Below are 18,278 nucleotides of genomic sequence, written 5' to 3' on the forward strand. Positions count from 1 at the left end.
ACATGCAGGTAGTTGGTGTAAAAGAGGCAGATGTAGAGGACAGAGGGGTATGGAGACGGATGATCCACTGTGGCGCCCCCTAATGGGAGCAGCCTAAAGAAGAAGAAGATTTTAGTGCTGATTTAAGACTTGGCGCATCAGTAAAACAAATGTTTACTGATTAAAAATAAATTAGCGGTGGAATAAATGTTTTTTAATATATATCTCTGAGTAAAGACATCGTAAACAAACGTGTCACATTGAAGATTTTAATTTATCCTCTTTTATATGTATTTATATATTTTATATAAATTTGTCAAACTGAAATGCGCGTGTTAATAAAATGCGTCAATTAACGGATTTATTTTGACAGCTCTAATTAATATGTGTTATGTGCTAAGAAATGTATCCAGGCTGAACATCCACCACATAGAACACAAACAGAGAAAAGATGATGATGATCATGTGATCAGGAATGTCTCTGTACTCAGTCATGTTTACATCACTGACTCCCTCTGTCTCATCCACGTTAAACCCCAGATTTCTTCTTGTTTTTTGTCTGCTTACTGTGAGCTTCGTAATCCAGCCTTCGTGGTGTGTGAGAGCCAGGAAAGGACAAGCAACAGGTTGATGGGCTGAAAACAGCACAGTGAGAAGAAAAAATATTGACATTTCATCAAACAGATTCGAACTAAAGTAACGAGACTGCTTTGAAAATGTAAGAAGTAGAAAGTACAAATATATGGGTTAAAAAAAATTTCATGAGTAAAAGTAAAAAGTTGTCTGAAAAGTAAATAGTGAAGTAAAGTACTGATACAAGAAAAATCTACTTAAGTACAGTATCTAAGTATTGTACTTAGTTACGTGTAAAATCTTAACTGGTTACATTTGAGAAATTATTTCATTTGTACCAGCAAAACTGTACAGAAACCCAATGGCTTTCCACAGTGCGGTACCGTTATTCATTAGTGAAGAAACGAAACTTAGGAGGAAAAAAAAGGGGGTCGTGTGTGTGTGTGTGTGTGTGTGTGTGTGTGTGTGTGTGTGTGTGTGTGTGAGATAGAGAGAGAGAGAGAGAGAGAGAGAGAGAAAACCATTATTTTGGAATAAGTGGTACTGTCCGTGGTTAAAGAAAAGTAAGTACTTTAAGTACACTATTTATTTTCTTATTATTAAGTGCCATTACAAATAATGTTTCTATGATAAGAATAATATATATTTGAAAGTTTTTACTTTTGAGATACGTGAGAAACATTGTTTTTTGCCATCCAGCTGTTCCTACTGCAAGAGCATAGTGATGACTACTGAAGTGTACAGTAAAACCCCGTTGTACGAGCAAACGGAAATACGAGCGACCTCAGATATTTTATTACTCAGATATATATATATCATTTATTCCACCAATAATTAATTTTTAATCAGTAAACATTTGTTTTACTGATGCGCCAAGTCTCAAATCAGCATCAAAATCCGCCATGATGCACACAATTAACCCTCTGGGAGTCATGCACATATTGATTAGAATATTTATACTTGAAAACTATTAATTAAGGTACATTTAGAACAGATAAAAATCTACGATAAAGTTTTGTTGAATTTTGAGTTAACTCATGACAAGCCATTAATCGTGATAAAATATTTTTAATCGATTGACAGCCCTAATATTAATTTGAAGTAACATCCAGTTACCACCATTGTGCTAAAACTGGTAGTGGTAAAGGCTACTTTTTATTTAAGTACATGTCAGAGCCCAAACTTCTTTACTTTAAAAAAGTGTAGTCAGTACTTCAACTTTTACCCGAGTATTTTAAAACATGAGTATCTGCACTTCTACTTAAGTGAAGGATGTGTTTTAATGTTGGAAATAATAAAAATAAAGAAAAACATTGAGGGAGAACGTCTGTGTATGTATGTACATATATTCTCAAAAGAAATTTATTTCTCTTCAGAACAGAATCCAAAAATGATCCGTTCTCAATTCAAAAACTCCACCAGGCTACACAGAGCCATTCAGCCACCAGTAACTCAGCTGCGGTTGGTGCTGTTGGGAAGAACTGGTTCAGGTAAAAGTGCCACTGGAAACACCATCTTGGGTACAAAATGTTTCCAGTCTAAACTGAGCATGAGCTCAGTGACAAATCAATGCCAGAAGGAATGTGGAGATGTTCAGGGACAGAGTCTAGCAGTGATTGACACTCCAGGCTGGTTTGACACATCCCTAAAGCAAAGTGAGATAAACCAGGAAGTGCTAAGAGGTCTGGCGATGTGTTCACCTGGACCACATGCATTTCTGCTCATCATACCAATCGCTCGCTTCACAGAGGAGCAGCAGCAGACTGTTGATATGATTACAGCAGTATTCAAGGAGAACATCAATCGTCACACAATCATCATCTTTACCCGAGCAGATGAACTTGAAGGAGAGACAATTGAGCAGTTTATATCCAGACAGGGCGAAAAAATCCAGGATCTTATTGCACGATTTGGTGGGCGTTTCTTGGCTTTTAACAACAAGGACCCAGAGAATCGAGACCAGGTGAAACAGCTACTGAAGAAGCTGGATGAGTTGCTCAAACAGAATGAGTACCATCACTTCATTTACCAGAAAACTCAGATGCGGTTGGTGCTGTTGGGAAGAACAGGTTCAGGTAAAGTGCCACTGGAAACACCATCTTGGGTACAAAATGTTTCCAATCTAAACTGAGCATGAACTCAGTGACAAATCAATGCCAGAAGGAATGTGGAGTAGTTGAGGCGGAACCTAGCAGTGATTGACACTCCAGGCTGGTTTGACACATCCCTACAGCAAAGTGAGATAAACCAGGAAGTGCTAAGAGGTCTGGCCATGTGTTCACCTGGACCACATGCATTTCTGCTCATCATACCAATCGCCGCTTCACAGAGGAGCAGCAGCAGACTGTTGATATGATTACAGCAGTATTCAAGGAGAACATCAATCGTCACACAATCATCATCTTTACCCGAGCAGATGAACTTGAAGGAGAGACAATTGAGCAGTTTATATCCAGACAGGCGAAAAAATCCAGGATCTTATTGCACGATTTGGTGGGCGTTTTTGGCTTTTAACAACAAGGACCCAGAGAATCGAGACCAGGTGAAACAGCTACTGAAGAAGCTGGATGAGTTGCTCAAACAGAATGAGTACCATCACTTCATTTACCAGAAAACTCAGATGCGGTTGGTGCTGTTGGGAAGAACAGGTTCAGGTAAAGTGCCACTGGAAACACCATCTTGGGTACAAAATGTTTCCAATCTAAACTGAGCATGAACTCAGTGACAAAGCAATGCCAGAAGGAATGTGGGGTAGTTGAGGGGCGGAACCTAGCAGTGATTGACACTCCAGGCTGGTTTGACACATCCCTACAGCAAAGTGAGATAAACCAGGAAGTGCTAAGAGGTCTGGCCATGTGTTCACCTGGACCACATGCATTTCTGCTCATCATACCAATCGCTCGCTTCACAGAGGAGCAGCAGCAGACTGTTGATATGATTACAGCAGTATTCAAGGAGAACATCAATCGTCACACAATCATCATCTTTACCCGAGCAGATGAACTGGAAGGAGAGACAATTGAGCAGTTTATATCCAGACAGGGCGAAAAAATCCAGGATCTTATTGCACGATTTGGTGGGCGTTTCTTGGCTTTTAACAACAAGGACCCAGAGAATCGGGACCAGGTGAAACAACTTCTGAAGAAGCTGGATGAGTTGCTCGAACAGAATGAGTACCGTCACTTCACCAACCAGGAAACAGAAGCTGTAGAGAAAGCACTATTAATGCTGAAAGAGAAAAATCTAGAAAAATCAATTGAGAAGGCCAAGCAGGAAGTAAGGCAGAACGGTGAACGACGCAAGGCTGAAATCAACAAAGCCCTGGAGATGGACAAGCAAAAGGTAGAACGGCAAAGGCGTCACACCCAGAGTGAAATCCTCCGTTTAACCGCAGAAATAAATAAGGAATCTGAAAACCTTTATGAAAGTCAACACAGGCTGCAGTTACTGCAGAAATCTCTACAGAGTGCAGAAAACCAACTCACAAATCTGGAGGAAGAGAAACACATGAGGATAAAGGAAAGTGATTTGGAGATAAATAATGTAAAAAAATGGATCATAGAAAAAGAGCAAAGGAGAGAGCAAGAGGACAGAGAAAAAGCTTCTAATGAGGATGAAAGCAAATATTATTTGGATGAAAAATATTTCACTATTCTGAAGTACCTCATCTTAGGTCCTATAATGGGTGTGGCAACAAAGGTAGCTCCACTGGTGACTGGTCTCTGTTCCATTCAGTAAACCACAAACAAATACATGTATCTGTCTCATCCTGTAAGTTTGGACGAATCTATAAAGTCACTGTATTGTAGTCCAGGATTGTCAAGCAGGCACAGACAAATGATGTAGAATCCATGTTCTTCTAAAGGGCAAAGTAGTTTTTCATTTCTTTTGTTTTGTATGTGAGAGTAAATCTTGTGCACCTCATGATGGACTAAATGTTATTTTGCCTGTTCCCTACAGTACAATGAGTTTAACACCTCTGCTCTAGTCTATGTGACGGTAATATCGCATATATAGAATCAATACTCATAATATGTTTTATTAGTTATTTTTGCATGTACTAATCACAGTCAGTGTACCGCTTGCATTTTCTACCCTCTAGTACATGCCTTTTTTTAAATGCAGCAGTTACTTTACATTTTATTCCTAACATAAAAAAAATTACATTAACTAAAATTGTAATCCTATTACTTTAATGTTAATATACTACTACAGTATATACTATGTTAATATACTACCATTATCAGTACATATTTGCAGTAATCAGATACAAAAGTGTGTTTCAATGTTACAATGTGTTTATAGACGTGTAATTTGAAATAAAAGGCCTTTTTTATTTTATCCATTTGTCTCTCATTTACATTTATTTGCAAATCTTTTTATCATATTGTGTGATATATATATATTTTGATATATATTAAGCATGAAAAATAAAAAAAAAGATTATTCTGCTCAAGGTTTTTATTAATTGAATGTCACTTTTGGTTTCCTTGACAACATATAAAAAATATAAGTAAATGTAAATATGTAAATATGATGTAAATAAAACTGACCAGTCCCAGTCCTACCCTACCCAGTCACGTTATAGCAGGTTGAGGTTTGTAATTGCTGATACTGAACCCAGAGCTACTGGCAGATGAAACAGAGTACTGATACTCCACGAATCAGTTGGTGAGTTTCTTTTCGGTGATTTTTTAAAATCTGTTTAATGTTTAATGATAAATCAAATCAGCCGAGTTCAATTTGAAGCAAATCCCCCACTGTAAACCACATGCCACTCAGTCAAACCTGTAGGAGTCGTACTGAGGAACTGTCCTGAGGAAGATGACAAACATCAATTTAGATGGTCTTATAAAAAAGAAACGTCACCTATTGTACCTGAGATGTGTTTTGTAACCTGCTGACTAGTCAGACTGGTTTTTTAAGTAAGGTGTTTCCGGGTATATGTTCTAAATATAAAATAGTTTTCACAGTTAGTATCTGCTTCGTATGGTAAGAATGAGCATATCCTAGCACCAAGGCAATCGAGAAAGGAAAAGCAGCTATACATACATAAATAATTGATGCTTAAAAGTTACATGTTATAAACTTAATGATTACAGTAACTTATATGCATTTTTCTATTAATTACTTTAATTAAGGCCATCAAGAATTTGACCATTTTGAAAGGGAATTGTAGATGCATTAGTTTTCACCTGCCTTTTTGACTGTTGTTGACAAAACTGTTTGGGTTAATGTGCATGATAATAATTTTCAGTGATGTATATTTACTTATTAAATAGAAGAAAAAAAGGAAAAGAATAGAATTGAGAAAGTCATCATATGTAGTGTATGTGATAAATACAGTGAATTAAAAGGTTGAGAAATTGTTAAGGAGATGCTGATTTTTTCTGACAGATGACTCATAAACCTTGACCTGCACTGAAACTCAGTACTAAGGTAAGATGCATTTTTAACATTATCTTTTATAGCTTTTAACTTAAAAGATTAAAAGGATGCAGAGTAGAACTTCAGTAGTACCAGATGACATACAAGTAGAAGCATGGAGATGTCTAGAAGAGATGGCAGTCGAGTTTTTAACAAGATTGTTTAACAAGATTTTGGAAGGTGAGAGGATGCCTGAGGAATGGAGAAGGAGTTTGCTGGTACTGATCTTTAAGAATAAGGGAGATGTGCACACCAGCAGTAACTACAGGGGACTACATTTGATCAGATCACACCATGAAGTTATGGGAAAGAGTAGTGGAAGCCAGGCTGAGAGAAGAGGTGACCATCTGTGAGCAACAGTTTAGCAGGTAGAGAAGAGCTTGGAGAGGTGGAGGTATGCGCTGGAGAGAAGGGGAATGAAAGTCAGTAGGAGTAAGACAGAGTACATGTGTGTAAATGAGAGGGAGGGCAGTGGAGTGGAGTGGTGTGGTTGCAGGGAGAAGAGGTGGTGAAGGTGGAGGAGTTCAGGTACCTGGGGTCAACAGTACAAAGTAATGGAGGGTGTGTTAGAGAAATAAAGAGAAGTGTGCAGGCAGGGTGGAGTGGATGCAGAAGAGTGATAGGAGTGAAATGAGAAAGGCCAAGAAGGAGGGTTATGGATGTGGTGAAGAAGACATGCAGGTAGTTGGTCTGAAAGAGGCAGATGTAGAGGACAGAATAGTATGGGGATGGATGATCCACTGTGGCGACCCCTAATGGGAGCAGCCGAAGAAGAAGAAGATAGATACTTAATTTTCAGTGATATGTTCATTTATAATTACAATATTTTAAAATATCTATTAATGACATCAGTAGATTTTAAATAAACAGACAAAATTCTGGTCCAAATTCATCACTATATACTAATATTGTACAAAGGATTTGTCCATACAAGTTTGGACACACCTTTTTCTTCAGTGGTCTTTCTTTATTTGTTATTATGTTGGACATTGTATATTAATACTGTTGACATCCAAACTATGAACGAAGCTGTATGGAATTATGTACAGTAGTAAAGAGAAATATTCTGAACAACACAGAAGTTGATTTATATTTTAGAATGTCCAAAGTAGTTAAATTTGTCTCCTCTGTAGCTAAGTACTCTCCTCTGAACAGTAGATGTTGAGAAAAGTCACCTACTTGAACTCTGAGAAGCATTTGCGTGGGCTGTAATGCAGAGGTGGGAACAGTGAAGTACAAATACTTGGATACTGTACATTTTTCTGGTATCATTACTTTACGTCACCATTTACTTTTCAGACAACTTTTTAACTTTTACTCATTACATTTTTTTTAACACAAATATCTGTACTTTCTACTTCTTACATTTTCAAAGCAGTCTCGTTACTTTAGTTCGAATCTGTTTGATGAAATGTCAATATTTTTTCTTCTCACTGTGCTGTTTTCAGCCCATCAACCTGTTGCTTGTCCTTTCCTGGCTCTCACACACCACAAATGTAAGCTAGTTTCGAAGCTCACAGTGAGCAGACAGAAAACAACAAGAAGTCTGGGGTTTAACGTGGATGAGACAGAAGGAGTCAGTGATGTAAACATGACTGAGAACAGAGACATTCCTGATCACCTGATAATCATCATCTTTTCTCTGCTTGTGTTTTATATGGTGAATGTTCAGTCTGGATACATTTATTAGGTAACATTAATTAGAGCTGTCAAAATGAACGCGTTAATAATGTGTTAACGCAAATTCATTTTAACGGCATAAATTTTATTAACGCATGCATTTCAGTTTGACAGTTTTTATAAAAAATATTAATACATATAAAAAGGTCAAATTAAAGTCTTCACCGCGACACGCTTGTTTATGACGTCCTTTCTTTATATATATATATATATATATATATATATATATATATATATATATATATATATATATATATATATATATATATATAATGTATTCAACAAAATTTATTTTTAATGAGTAAACATTTGTTTTACTGACGCGCCAAGTCTCGAATCATCGCCAAAATCCGGCACGATGCATACAATTAACAATCTGGGGGTTATTTTGTGGCATTATTTCCTCATAACACCAAAACAAACTGAAATTACTGTGATTTTTTGATCATACGTACATCTAAGAGCAATACATCATTTGAATCGGTAAAGAGTCTTCTTTTATTTGTATACACTCATAGACACATTAATAATAGTCATTAAAATAACCAAATCCCTATGAAAGTTAGAAGATGTACAGTTTCTCCCGTATCAAAGGTTCCCTTTGATGTCCTGATGATTTATGTAAAAAATAAAAACACCACATTACTTTAAAACATTTGCATGTCTTCATGCTCTATATTGGGAATAGTTTTACTAATATTAAAACATACATTTGCATAAAGCATCCATGTTTGTCCATGCCGATATTGATTAGAATATTTATACTTGAAAATTATTCATTTAAGGTACATTTAGAACAGATACAAATCTACGATAAAGTTTTGTTTAATGTTGAGTTAACTCGTGACAAGCCATTATTCGCGCTAAAATATTTTAAATGATTGACAACCCTGATATTAATTCGAAGTAACGTCCAGTTACCAGAATTTCTCTAAAACTGGTAGTAATAAAGGCTACTTTTTATATAAGTGCATGTCAGAGCCCAAACTTCTTTACTTTACCTTGAGTAAAAAAGTGTAGTCAATACTCAACTTTTACCTGAGTATTTTAAAACATGGGTACCTGCACTTCTACTTAAGTGTAGGATGTGTATACTTTTGCCACCTATGCTCTAATCTGAGGTGCTCTAATCAGCAGTTTGTGAAGCTGGGAATTCTAATAAACTTGTCCTCTGCAGCAGAGGTAGCTCTTAGTCTCCCTTTACTGGGACGGTTCTTATGAGAGTGTGCTTCATCAAAGTGTTTGATGGCTTTGGCGAATGCATAAATTCTGTCCATAATATGGATTTGTACTGTAGCTGCAGTAGCACTAATAAGGCTATATTGACTCTGTAGCCCCTCCTTCTCTGCACAAGAAAAATGGTGGTCTAAAGCACATCAAGAAGGAAAGAAATATTATAAATAAACTCTTAACAAGATACACCTGTGAAACGAAAACCATTACAGGTGACACCTTGTGAATCTGATGAGAGAATGCAATGAGTGTGCCAAGCTGTCATCAAAGCTAAATGAATCTACTTTGGACAATCCCAAATATAAAAAATATTCGAAGATGTTTAACACTTTTCTGTCCACTACATAATTCCATACAAATGTTCTTTCATAGTTTAGATGTTTTAATGTTGGAAATAATAAAAATAAAGAAAATCATTGAGGGAGAAAGTCTGTGTATGTATGTACATATATTCTCCAACATTTTTTTATTTCTCTTCAAAACAGCATCCAAAGATGATCCGTTCTCAAATCAAAAACTCCACCAGGCTACACAGAGCCATTCAGCCACCAGTAACTCAGCTGCGGTTGGTGCTGCTGGGAAGAACAGGTTCAGGTAAAAGTGCCACTGGAAACACCATCTTGGGTACAAAATGTTTTCAGTCTAAACTGAGCATGAGCTCAGTAACAAATCAATGCCAGAAGGAATGTGGGGTAGTTGAGGGGCGGAACCTAGCAGTGATTGACACTCCAGGCTGGTTTGACACATCCCTACAGCAAAGTGAGATAAACCAGGAAGTGCTAAGAGGTCTGGCGATGTGTTCACCTGGACCACATATATTTCTGCTCATCATACCAATCGCTCGTTTCACAAAGGAGCAGCAGCAGACTGTTGATATGATTACAGCAGTATTTAAGGAGAACATCATTCGTCACACAATCATCATCTTTACCCGAGCAGATGAACTTGAAGGAGAGACAATTGAGCAGTTTAAATCCAGACAGGGCGAAAAAATCCAGGATCTTATTGCACGATTTGGTGGGCATTTCTTGGCTTTTAACAACAAGGACCCAGAGAATCGAGACCAGGTGAAACAGCTACTGAAGAAGCTGGATGAGTTGCTCAAACAGAATGAGTACCATCACTTCACTTACCAGAAAACTCAGATGCGGTTGGTGCTGGTGGGAAGAACAGGTTCAGGTAAAAGTGCTGCTGGAAACACCATCTTGGGTACAAAATGTTTCCAATCTAAACTGAGCATGAACTCAGTGACAAAGCAATGCCAGAAGGAATGTGGGGTAGTTGAGGGGCGGAACCTAGCAGTGATTGACACTCCAGGCTGGTTTGACACATCCCTACAGCAAAGTGAGATAAACCAGGAAGTGCTAAGAGGTCTGGCCATGTGTTCACCTGGACCACATGCATTTCTGCTCATCATACCAATCGCTCGCTTCACAGAGGAGCAGCAGCAGACTGTTGATATAATTACAGCAGTATTCAAGGAGAACATCAATCGTCACACAATCATCATCTTTACCCGAGCAGATGAACTTGAAAGAGAGACAATTAAGCAGTTTATATCCAGACAGGGCGAAAAAATCCAGGATCTTATTGCACGATTTGGTGGGCGTTTCTTGGCTTTTAACAACAAGGACCCAGAGAATCAGGACCAGGTGAAACAGCTTCTGAAGAAGCTGGATGAGTTGCTCGAACAGAATGAGTACCGTCACTTCACCAACCAGGAAACAGAAGCTGTAGAGAAAGCACTATTAATGCTGAAAGAGAAAAATCTAGAAAAATCAATTGAGAAGGCCAAGCAGGAAGTAAGGCAAATCGGTGAACGACACAAGGCTGAAATCAACAAAGCCCTGGAGATGGACAAGCAAAAGGTAGAACAGCAAAGGCATCACACCCAGAGTGAAATCCTCCGTTTAACCGCAGAAATAAATAAGGAATCTGAAAACCTTTATGAAAGTCAACACAGGCTGCAGTCACTGCGTAAATCTCTACAGAGTGCAGAAAACCAACTCACAAAGCTGGAGGAAGAGAAACACATGAAAATAAAGGAAAGTGATTTGGAGATAAATAATGTCAAAAAATGGATCATAGAAGAAGAGCAAAGGAGAGAGCAAGAGGAGAAAGAAAAAGCTTCAAATGAGGATGAAAGCAAATGGTATTTGGATGAAAAATATTTCACTATTCTGAAGTACCTCATCTTGTTTGCGGGAGGTGCTGGAGCTGGGCTTCTGTTGGGACCTGCAATTTTTCTAGCCCCTGCAGCACCTGTAGGTCTGTTAGCCGAGTTAACTGCACTGCTCGGACCAGAGCTTGCAGCCGCAGTGATGGCAGCAGCTGCAAAAGCAGCTCCTATAGTGGGTGTGGCAACAAAGGTAGCTCCACTGGTGACTGGTCTCTGTTCCATTCAGTAAAACACAAACAAATACATGTATCTGTCTCATCCTGTAAGTTTGGACGAATCTATAAAGTCACTGTATTGTAGTCCAGCATTTTTTAATGTAGAATTCATGTTTTTCTAGAGGGCAAAGTAGTTTTTCATTTCTTTTGTTTTGTATGTGAGAGTAAATCTTGTGCACCTCACGATGGACTAAATGTTATTTTGCCTGTTCCCTACAGTACAATGAGTTTAACACCTCTGCTCTAGTCTATGTGACGGTAATATCGCATATACAGAAACAATACTCATAACACGTTTTATTAGTAATTTTTGCATGTACTAATCACAGTCAGTGTACCGCTTGCATTTTCTACCCTCTAGTACATGCCTTTTTTTAAATGCAGCAGTTACTTTACATTTTATTCCTAACATAAAAAAGCCATTACATTAACTAGAATTGTAATCCTATTACTTTAATTTTTATATATTACTACAGTATATACTATGTTTATATACTACTATTATCAGTACATATTTGCATTAATCAGATACAAAAGTGTGTTTTAATGATACAATGTGTTTATAGACATGTATCATTTGAAATAAAAGGATTTTCTCGATTTTAACCATTTGTGTCTCATTTACATTTATTTGCATCTTTTTATCATATTGTGTGATGTAATGTTTTAGTAGAAATGGCTTCAATGGTTTTAATATATCTTAAGCATGATAAATGAAAGAAAAGTTATGCGGCTCAAGTTTTTTATTAATTGAATGTCACTTTTTTTTCCTTGGCAACATATTAAAAACATAAGTAAATGTAAATATGTAAATATCTTCTTCTTCTTTTGGCTGCTCCCATTAGGGGTCGCCACAGCGGATCATCCGTCTCCAAACCACCCTGTCCTCTACATCTGCCTCTTTCACACCAACTACCTGCATGTCTTCCCTCACCACATCCATAAACCTCCTCCTTGGCCTTCCTCTTTTCCTCCTGCCTGGTGGCTCCATCCTCAGCATTCTTCTACCAATATAATTCATGTCCCTCCTCTGCACATGTCCAAACCATCTCAATCTTGCCTCCCTAACCTTGTCACCAAAACATCCTACATGCGCTGTCCCTCTAATAAACTCATTTCTAATCTTGTCCATCCTCGTCACTCCCAAAGAAAACCTTAACATCTTCAGCTCTGCTACCTCCAGCTCCGCCTCCTGTCTTCTACTCAATGCCACTCTCTAATGTCTCTAATCCATACAACATCGCAGGTCTCACCACAGTCCTATAAACTTTCCCTTTCATAGATACCCTACTATCAAAAATCACTCCTGTCACTCTTCTCCACCCACTCCACCCTGCCTGCACTATTTTCTTTACTTCTCTAACACACTCTCCATTACTTTGCACTGTTGACCCCAGGTACCTGAACTCCTCCACCTTCTCCACCTCTTCTCCCTGCAACCGCACCACTCCACTGCCCTCCCTCTCATTCACACACATGTACTCTGTCTTACTCCTACTGACTTTCATTCCCCTTCTCTCCAGCGCATATCTCCACCTCTCCAGGCTCTTCTCAACCTGCTCACTACTCTCACCACAAATCACAATATCATCCGCAAACATCATAGTCCAGGGAGACTCCTGTCTGACCTCGTCCGTTACCTGTCCATCACCACGGCAAACAGGAAAGGGCTCAGGGCCGATCCTTGATGTAGTCCAACCCTCACCCCGAACCAGTCTGTCGTTCCTACTGCACACTTCACTGCTGTCACACTGTCCACATACATGTCCTGCACCACCCTCACATACTTCTCTGACACACCTGACTTCCTCATACAATACCACAACTCTTCTCTCGGCACCCTGTCGTACGATTTCTCTAAATCCACAAATACACAATGCAATTCCTTCTGTCCTTCTCTATACTTCTCCATCAACATCCTCAAAGCAAATAAGGCATCTGTGGTGCTCTTCCTCGGCATGAAACCATACTGTTGCTCACAGATGGTCACCTCTTCTCTCAGCCTGGCTTCCACTACTCTTTCCCATAACTTCATGGTGTGACTGATCATCTTAATTCCCCTGTAGTTACTACAGGTCTGTACATCTCCCTTATGCTTAAAGATCGGTACCAGCACACTCCTTCTCCATTCCTCAGGCATCCTCCCACCTTCCAGAATCTTGTTAAACAATCTGGTTAAAAACTCCACTGCCATCTCCCCTAAACATCTCCATGCTTCTACAGGTATGTCATCTGGTCCAACCGACTTTCTACTCTTCATCCTCTTAATCGCTGCTCTCATTTCCTCCTTACTAATCCTATCTACATCCTGCTTTACCAACTCCACATCATCCAACCTTCTCTCTCTCTGATTTTCCTCATTCATTAGCTGCTCAAACCCCAGCTGCACCACCACCAAGCCCCTGTCTGACCTCTTCCCTGAACCTCACACTACACTCTTCCTCCTTCAGTTTCCACCATCTTATTCTTCTTTTAATCCTCACTCTCCTCCTCTTCTTCTTCGCCTCCAAAACCATCCTACAGACCACCATCCGATGCTGTCTAGCTACACTGTCCCCTGCCAACACCTTACAGTCTCCAATCTCCTTCAGGTTGCATCTCCTGCATAGCACATAGTCCACCTGTGTGCACCTTCCCCCACTCTTATACGTCACCCTATGATCCTCCTTCTTCTTAAAATAAGTGTTCACCACTGCCATTTCCATTCTTTTAGCAAAATCTACCACCATCTGCCCTTCCACATTCCTCTCCTTAAAACCATTCCTACCCATCACCTCCTCATCACCTCTGTTCCCTTCACCTACATGTCCATTAAAGTCTGTCACAATCACCAATTGTTCTTCACTAGGTACACCATCTACCACTTCATCTAATTCACTCCAGAATCTTTCCTTCTCCTCCATCTCACAGCCAACTTGTGGAGCATAGGCACTGATGACATTTATCATCATCCCTTCAACTTCCACCTTCACGATCATCACCCTATCAGAAACTCTCTTCACCTCCACTACACTCTTACTGTACTCTTCCTTCAGAATCACCCCTACATCATTTCTCTTCCCATCCACACCATGATAAAACAGTTTAAATCCACCTCCAATGTTCCTGGCCTTACTCCCTTTCCACTTGGTCTCCTGAACACACAGCATATCTACCTTTCTCCTCTCCATCATATCAGCTACCTCTCTCCATTTACCAGTCATAGTACCAACATTTAAAGTACCAACCCGAACCTCCACTCTCCTACACTGCTCCTTTCCCTGCCATTTCTGTAGACGTCTTCCTCCTCTCCTTCTCCTCCTTCGGCCAACAGTAGCACAATTTCCACCGATACCCTGTCGGCTAACGATACCTGTGGCGGTCGTTGTTAACCCGGGCCTCGACCGATCTGGTATAAAATTCTCATTTGTGATCCGCATATTTGATTTGGCACATGTTTGACGCTGGATGCCCTTCCTAACACAACCCTCCCCATTTACCCGGCTTGGGACCAGCACTAAGAGTGCACTGGCTTGTGCATCTATAATGGCTGGGTTGTAAATATGTAAATATGATGTAAATAAAACTGACCAGTCCCAGTCCTACCCTACCCAGTCACGTTATAGCAGGTTGAGGGTTGTAATTGCTGATACCAAACCCAGAGCTACTGGCAGATGAAACAGAGTACTGATACTCCACAAATCAGTTAGTGAGTTTCTTTTCTGTGATTTTTTAAAATCTGTTTAATGTTTAATGATAAATCAAATCAGCCGAGTTCAATTTGAAGCAAATCCCCCACTGTAAACCACATGCCACTCAGTCAAACTGGTCGGAGTCTTACTGAGGAACTGTCCTGAGGAAGACAACAAACATCAATTTAGATGGTCTTATAAAAAAGAAACGTCACCTATTGTACCTGAGATGTGTTTTGTAACCTGCTGACTAGTCAGACTGGTTTTTTAAGTAAGGTGTTTCCGGGTATATATTCTAAATATAAAATAGTTTTCACAGTTAGTATCTGCTTCGTATGGTAAGTATGAGCATATCCTAGCACCAAGGCAATCGAGAAAGGAAAAGCAGCTATACAGCAAAATAAATAATTGATGCTTAAAAGTTACATGTTATAAACTTAATGATTACAGTAACTTATATGCATTTTCTATTAATTAGATTAATTAAGGCCATCATGAATTTGACCATTTTGAAAGGGAATTGTAGATGCATTATTTTTCAACTGCCTTTATTGTCTGTTGTTGACAAAACTGGTTGGGTTAATGTGCATAGAATTGAGAAAGAATATAATTGAGAAAGTCATCATAAATAGTGTATGTGATAAATACAGTGAATAAAAACATTGACATTTTTAAGGAGATGCTGCTTTTCTGACAGAAGACACATAAACCTTGACCTGCACTAAAACTCAGTACTAAGGTAAGATGCAATTTCTAATTGTTCACAGTAATGTAGGTATTTGGTGAACTATTAAATATGAATCTTGAGAGAAACTAAGCTTCTTATCAAGCTAGGAACAATTTTGGGTGGACAAATTTGTAAATAAAGCATAATTGCATGTGTTTTACTCTACCAGAAGGTTTCTACAAACGATACAAAGCTAAAGTATATACAAAAGTCTACAGACGATACTACAGAAAAATAAAAGAATAAATTAAGGAATAAAAATTTGCTGCTTATCCAGATTTTATTATTATGTCTTTGTTATGTTGCTCAGATCAGAGTGTTGTTTTGTGATATTGCTTGTTTATGAGCTTTAAACAAACTTGAAACAAATGTATGTCATGTACCAACTAAAGGTCTCTAAACAAAATATAATATTTAATCACTGGTTATATTTTCCATAGAGCAAGACAACAGTGGCTAGTGATCTCAACATATTTACCCCTGAAACTAAAACTTTCTTCCTGAAAACACCCGTACCATTTCACCTGCAATGATGTTGTGTCGTTTAACAAGCACCAGCCAAAGCCCACTAAACAGTCCAACTCAGCTGCGGTTGGTGCTGTTGGGAAAAACAGGTTCAGGTAAAAGTGCCGCTGGAAACACCATCTTGGGTACAAACTGTTTCCAATCTAATCTGAGCATGAGCTCAGTGACAAATCAATGCCAGAAGGAATGTGGAGATGTTCAGGGACAGAGTCTGGCAGTGATTGACACTCCAGGCTGGTTTGACACATCCCTACAGCAAAGGGAGATAAACCAGGAAGTGCTAAGAGGTCTGGCCATGTGTTCACCTGGACCACATGCATTTCTGCTCATTATACCAATCGCTCGCTTCACAGAGGAGCAGCAGCAGACTGTTGATATGATTACAGAAGTATTCAAGGAGAACATCAATCGTCACACAATCATCATCTTTACCCGAGCAGATGAACTGGAAGGAGAGACAATTGAGCAGTTTATATCCAGACAGGGCAAAAAAATCCAGGATCTTATTGCACGATTTGGTGGGCGTTTCTTGGCTTTCAACAACAAGGACCCAGAGAATCGGGACCAGGTGAAACAGCTTCTGAAGAAGCTGGATGAGTTGCTCGAACAAAATGAGTACCGTCACTTCACCAACCAGGAAACAGAAGCTGTAGAGAAAGCACTATTAATGCTGAAAGAGAAAAAGCTAAAAGATTCAATTGAGAAGGCCAAGCAGGAAGTAAGGCAGATCGGTGAACGACGCAAGGCTGAAATCAACAAAGCCCTGGAGATGGACAAGCAAAAGATAGAACAGCAAAGACGTCACACCCAGAGTGAAATCCTCCGTTTAACAGCAGAAATGAATAAGGAATCTGAAAACCTTTATGAAAGTCCACACAGGCTGCAGTCACTGCGTAAATCTCTACAGAGTGCAGAAAACCAACTCACAAAGCTGGAGGAAGAGAAACACATGAGGATAAAGGAAAGTGATTTGGAGATAAATAATGTTGAAAAATGGATCATAGAAAAAGAGCAAAGGAGAGAGCAAGAGGAGAGAGAAAAAGCTTCTAATGAGGATGAAAGCAAATGGTATTTGGATGAAAAATATTTCACTATTCTGAAGTACCTCATCTTGTTTGCAGGAGGTGCTGGAGCTGGGCTTCTGTTGGGACCTGCAATTTTTTTAGCCCCTGCAGCACCTGTAGGTCTGTTAGCCGAGTTAACTGCACTGCTCGGACCAGAGCTTGCAGCCACAGTGATGGCAGCAGCTACAAAAGCAGCTCCTATAGTGGGTGTGGCAACAAAGGTAGCTCCAATGGTGACTAGCCTCTGTTCCATTCAGTAAAACACAAACAAATACATGTATCTGTCTCATCCGTCACTGTATTGTACAGTGTACTATTGTAGTCCAGGATTGTCAAGCAGGCACAGACAAATGATGCAGAATCCATGTTCTTCTAGAGGGCAAAGTAGTTTTTAATTTCTTTTGTTTTGTATGTGAGAGTAAATCTGGTCCACCTCACAATGGACTAAATGTAACGTTGCCTGTTCCCTACAGTACAATGAATTAAACACCTCTGCTCTAGTCTTTTTTTTTTCTTCTTTCGGCTTTTCCCATTATGGGTAGCCACAGCGGATCATCCATATTCATGATCCGCATGTTTGATTTGGCACATGTTTTGTGACGGTAATATTGCATATACAGAATCAATACTCATAACATGTTTTATTAGTCATTTTTGCATGTACTAATCACAGTCAGTGTACCACTTGCATTCTCTACCCTCTAGTACACGAATTTTTAAAATGCAGCAGTTACTTTACATTTTATTCCTAACATAAAAAAAATTACATTTACTGGAACTGTAATCCTATTACTTTGAAGTTTATATACTACTATTATCAGTACATATTTGCAGTAATCAGATACAAAAGTGTGTTTCAATGCTACAATGTATATTTTTTTTATCCATTTCATCCATTATTTACATTTATTTGCATATCTTTTTATCATATTGTGTGATATAATGTAATGTTTTAGTAGAAATGGCTTCAATGGTTTTGATATATATTAAGCATGAAAAATAAAA

The 18,278-nt window shown here is 38.8% G+C and overlaps 4 protein-coding genes across 5 annotated transcripts; all 4 read left to right on the forward strand.

Annotated features, from left to right (window-relative positions):
- Window positions 1–1,035: 1,035 nt before the first annotated feature.
- Window positions 1,036–2,683, forward strand: LOC124403381 (GTPase IMAP family member 9-like). Its single transcript, XM_046877099.1, has 2 exons — window positions 1,036–1,115; window positions 1,929–2,683. Exon 2 carries the CDS (start codon window positions 1,943–1,945, stop codon window positions 2,681–2,683), a length of 741 nt encoding a protein of 246 aa, XP_046733055.1. The 5' UTR covers window positions 1,036–1,115; window positions 1,929–1,942.
- A 285-nt stretch (window positions 2,684–2,968) lies between these two features.
- Window positions 2,969–4,893, forward strand: LOC124403382 (GTPase IMAP family member 9-like). The gene is given in 2 exon segments (XM_046877100.1): window positions 2,969–3,209; window positions 3,212–4,893. Coding segments are annotated over 2 exon segments (1,320 nt in total). The 3' UTR covers window positions 4,291–4,893.
- A 187-nt stretch (window positions 4,894–5,080) lies between these two features.
- Window positions 5,081–11,892, forward strand: LOC124403017 (GTPase IMAP family member 8-like). The gene is made up of 2 exons (XM_046876543.1): window positions 5,081–5,991; window positions 9,378–11,892. Exon 2 carries the CDS (start codon window positions 9,387–9,389, stop codon window positions 11,298–11,300), a length of 1,914 nt encoding a protein of 637 aa, XP_046732499.1. The 5' UTR covers window positions 5,081–5,991; window positions 9,378–9,386; the 3' UTR covers window positions 11,301–11,892.
- A 3,383-nt stretch (window positions 11,893–15,275) lies between these two features.
- LOC124403019 (GTPase IMAP family member 9-like) lies at window positions 15,276–18,278 on the forward strand. 2 transcript variants are annotated; one of them, XM_046876548.1, is made up of 3 exons: window positions 15,276–15,295; window positions 15,634–15,696; window positions 16,125–18,278. In XM_046876548.1, exon 3 carries the CDS (start codon window positions 16,214–16,216, stop codon window positions 17,531–17,533), a length of 1,320 nt encoding a protein of 439 aa, XP_046732504.1. In that variant the 5' UTR covers window positions 15,276–15,295; window positions 15,634–15,696; window positions 16,125–16,213; the 3' UTR covers window positions 17,534–18,278. The 2 variants fall into 2 exon arrangements, with proteins under 2 accessions (XP_046732504.1, XP_046732503.1); XM_046876547.1 differs by lacking the exon at window positions 15,276–15,295 and having other exon boundaries at window positions 15,302–15,696; window positions 16,125–18,277.

The sequence above is a fragment of the Silurus meridionalis genome, chromosome 20, assembly GCF_014805685.1.
Source record: "Silurus meridionalis isolate SWU-2019-XX chromosome 20, ASM1480568v1, whole genome shotgun sequence".
Classification (NCBI taxonomy): domain Eukaryota; kingdom Metazoa; phylum Chordata; class Actinopteri; order Siluriformes; family Siluridae; genus Silurus; species Silurus meridionalis.

What these genes read in the sequence shown, in the direction of transcription:
- LOC124403381 (XM_046877099.1), top strand. Translation starts at nt 1,943, where the DNA reads ATGATCCGTTCTCAATTCAAAAACTCCACCAGGCTACACAGAGCCATT.
- LOC124403017 (XM_046876543.1), top strand. Translation starts at nt 9,387, where the DNA reads ATGATCCGTTCTCAAATCAAAAACTCCACCAGGCTACACAGAGCCATT.
- LOC124403019 (XM_046876548.1), top strand. Translation starts at nt 16,214, where the DNA reads ATGATGTTGTGTCGTTTAACAAGCACCAGCCAAAGCCCACTAAACAGT.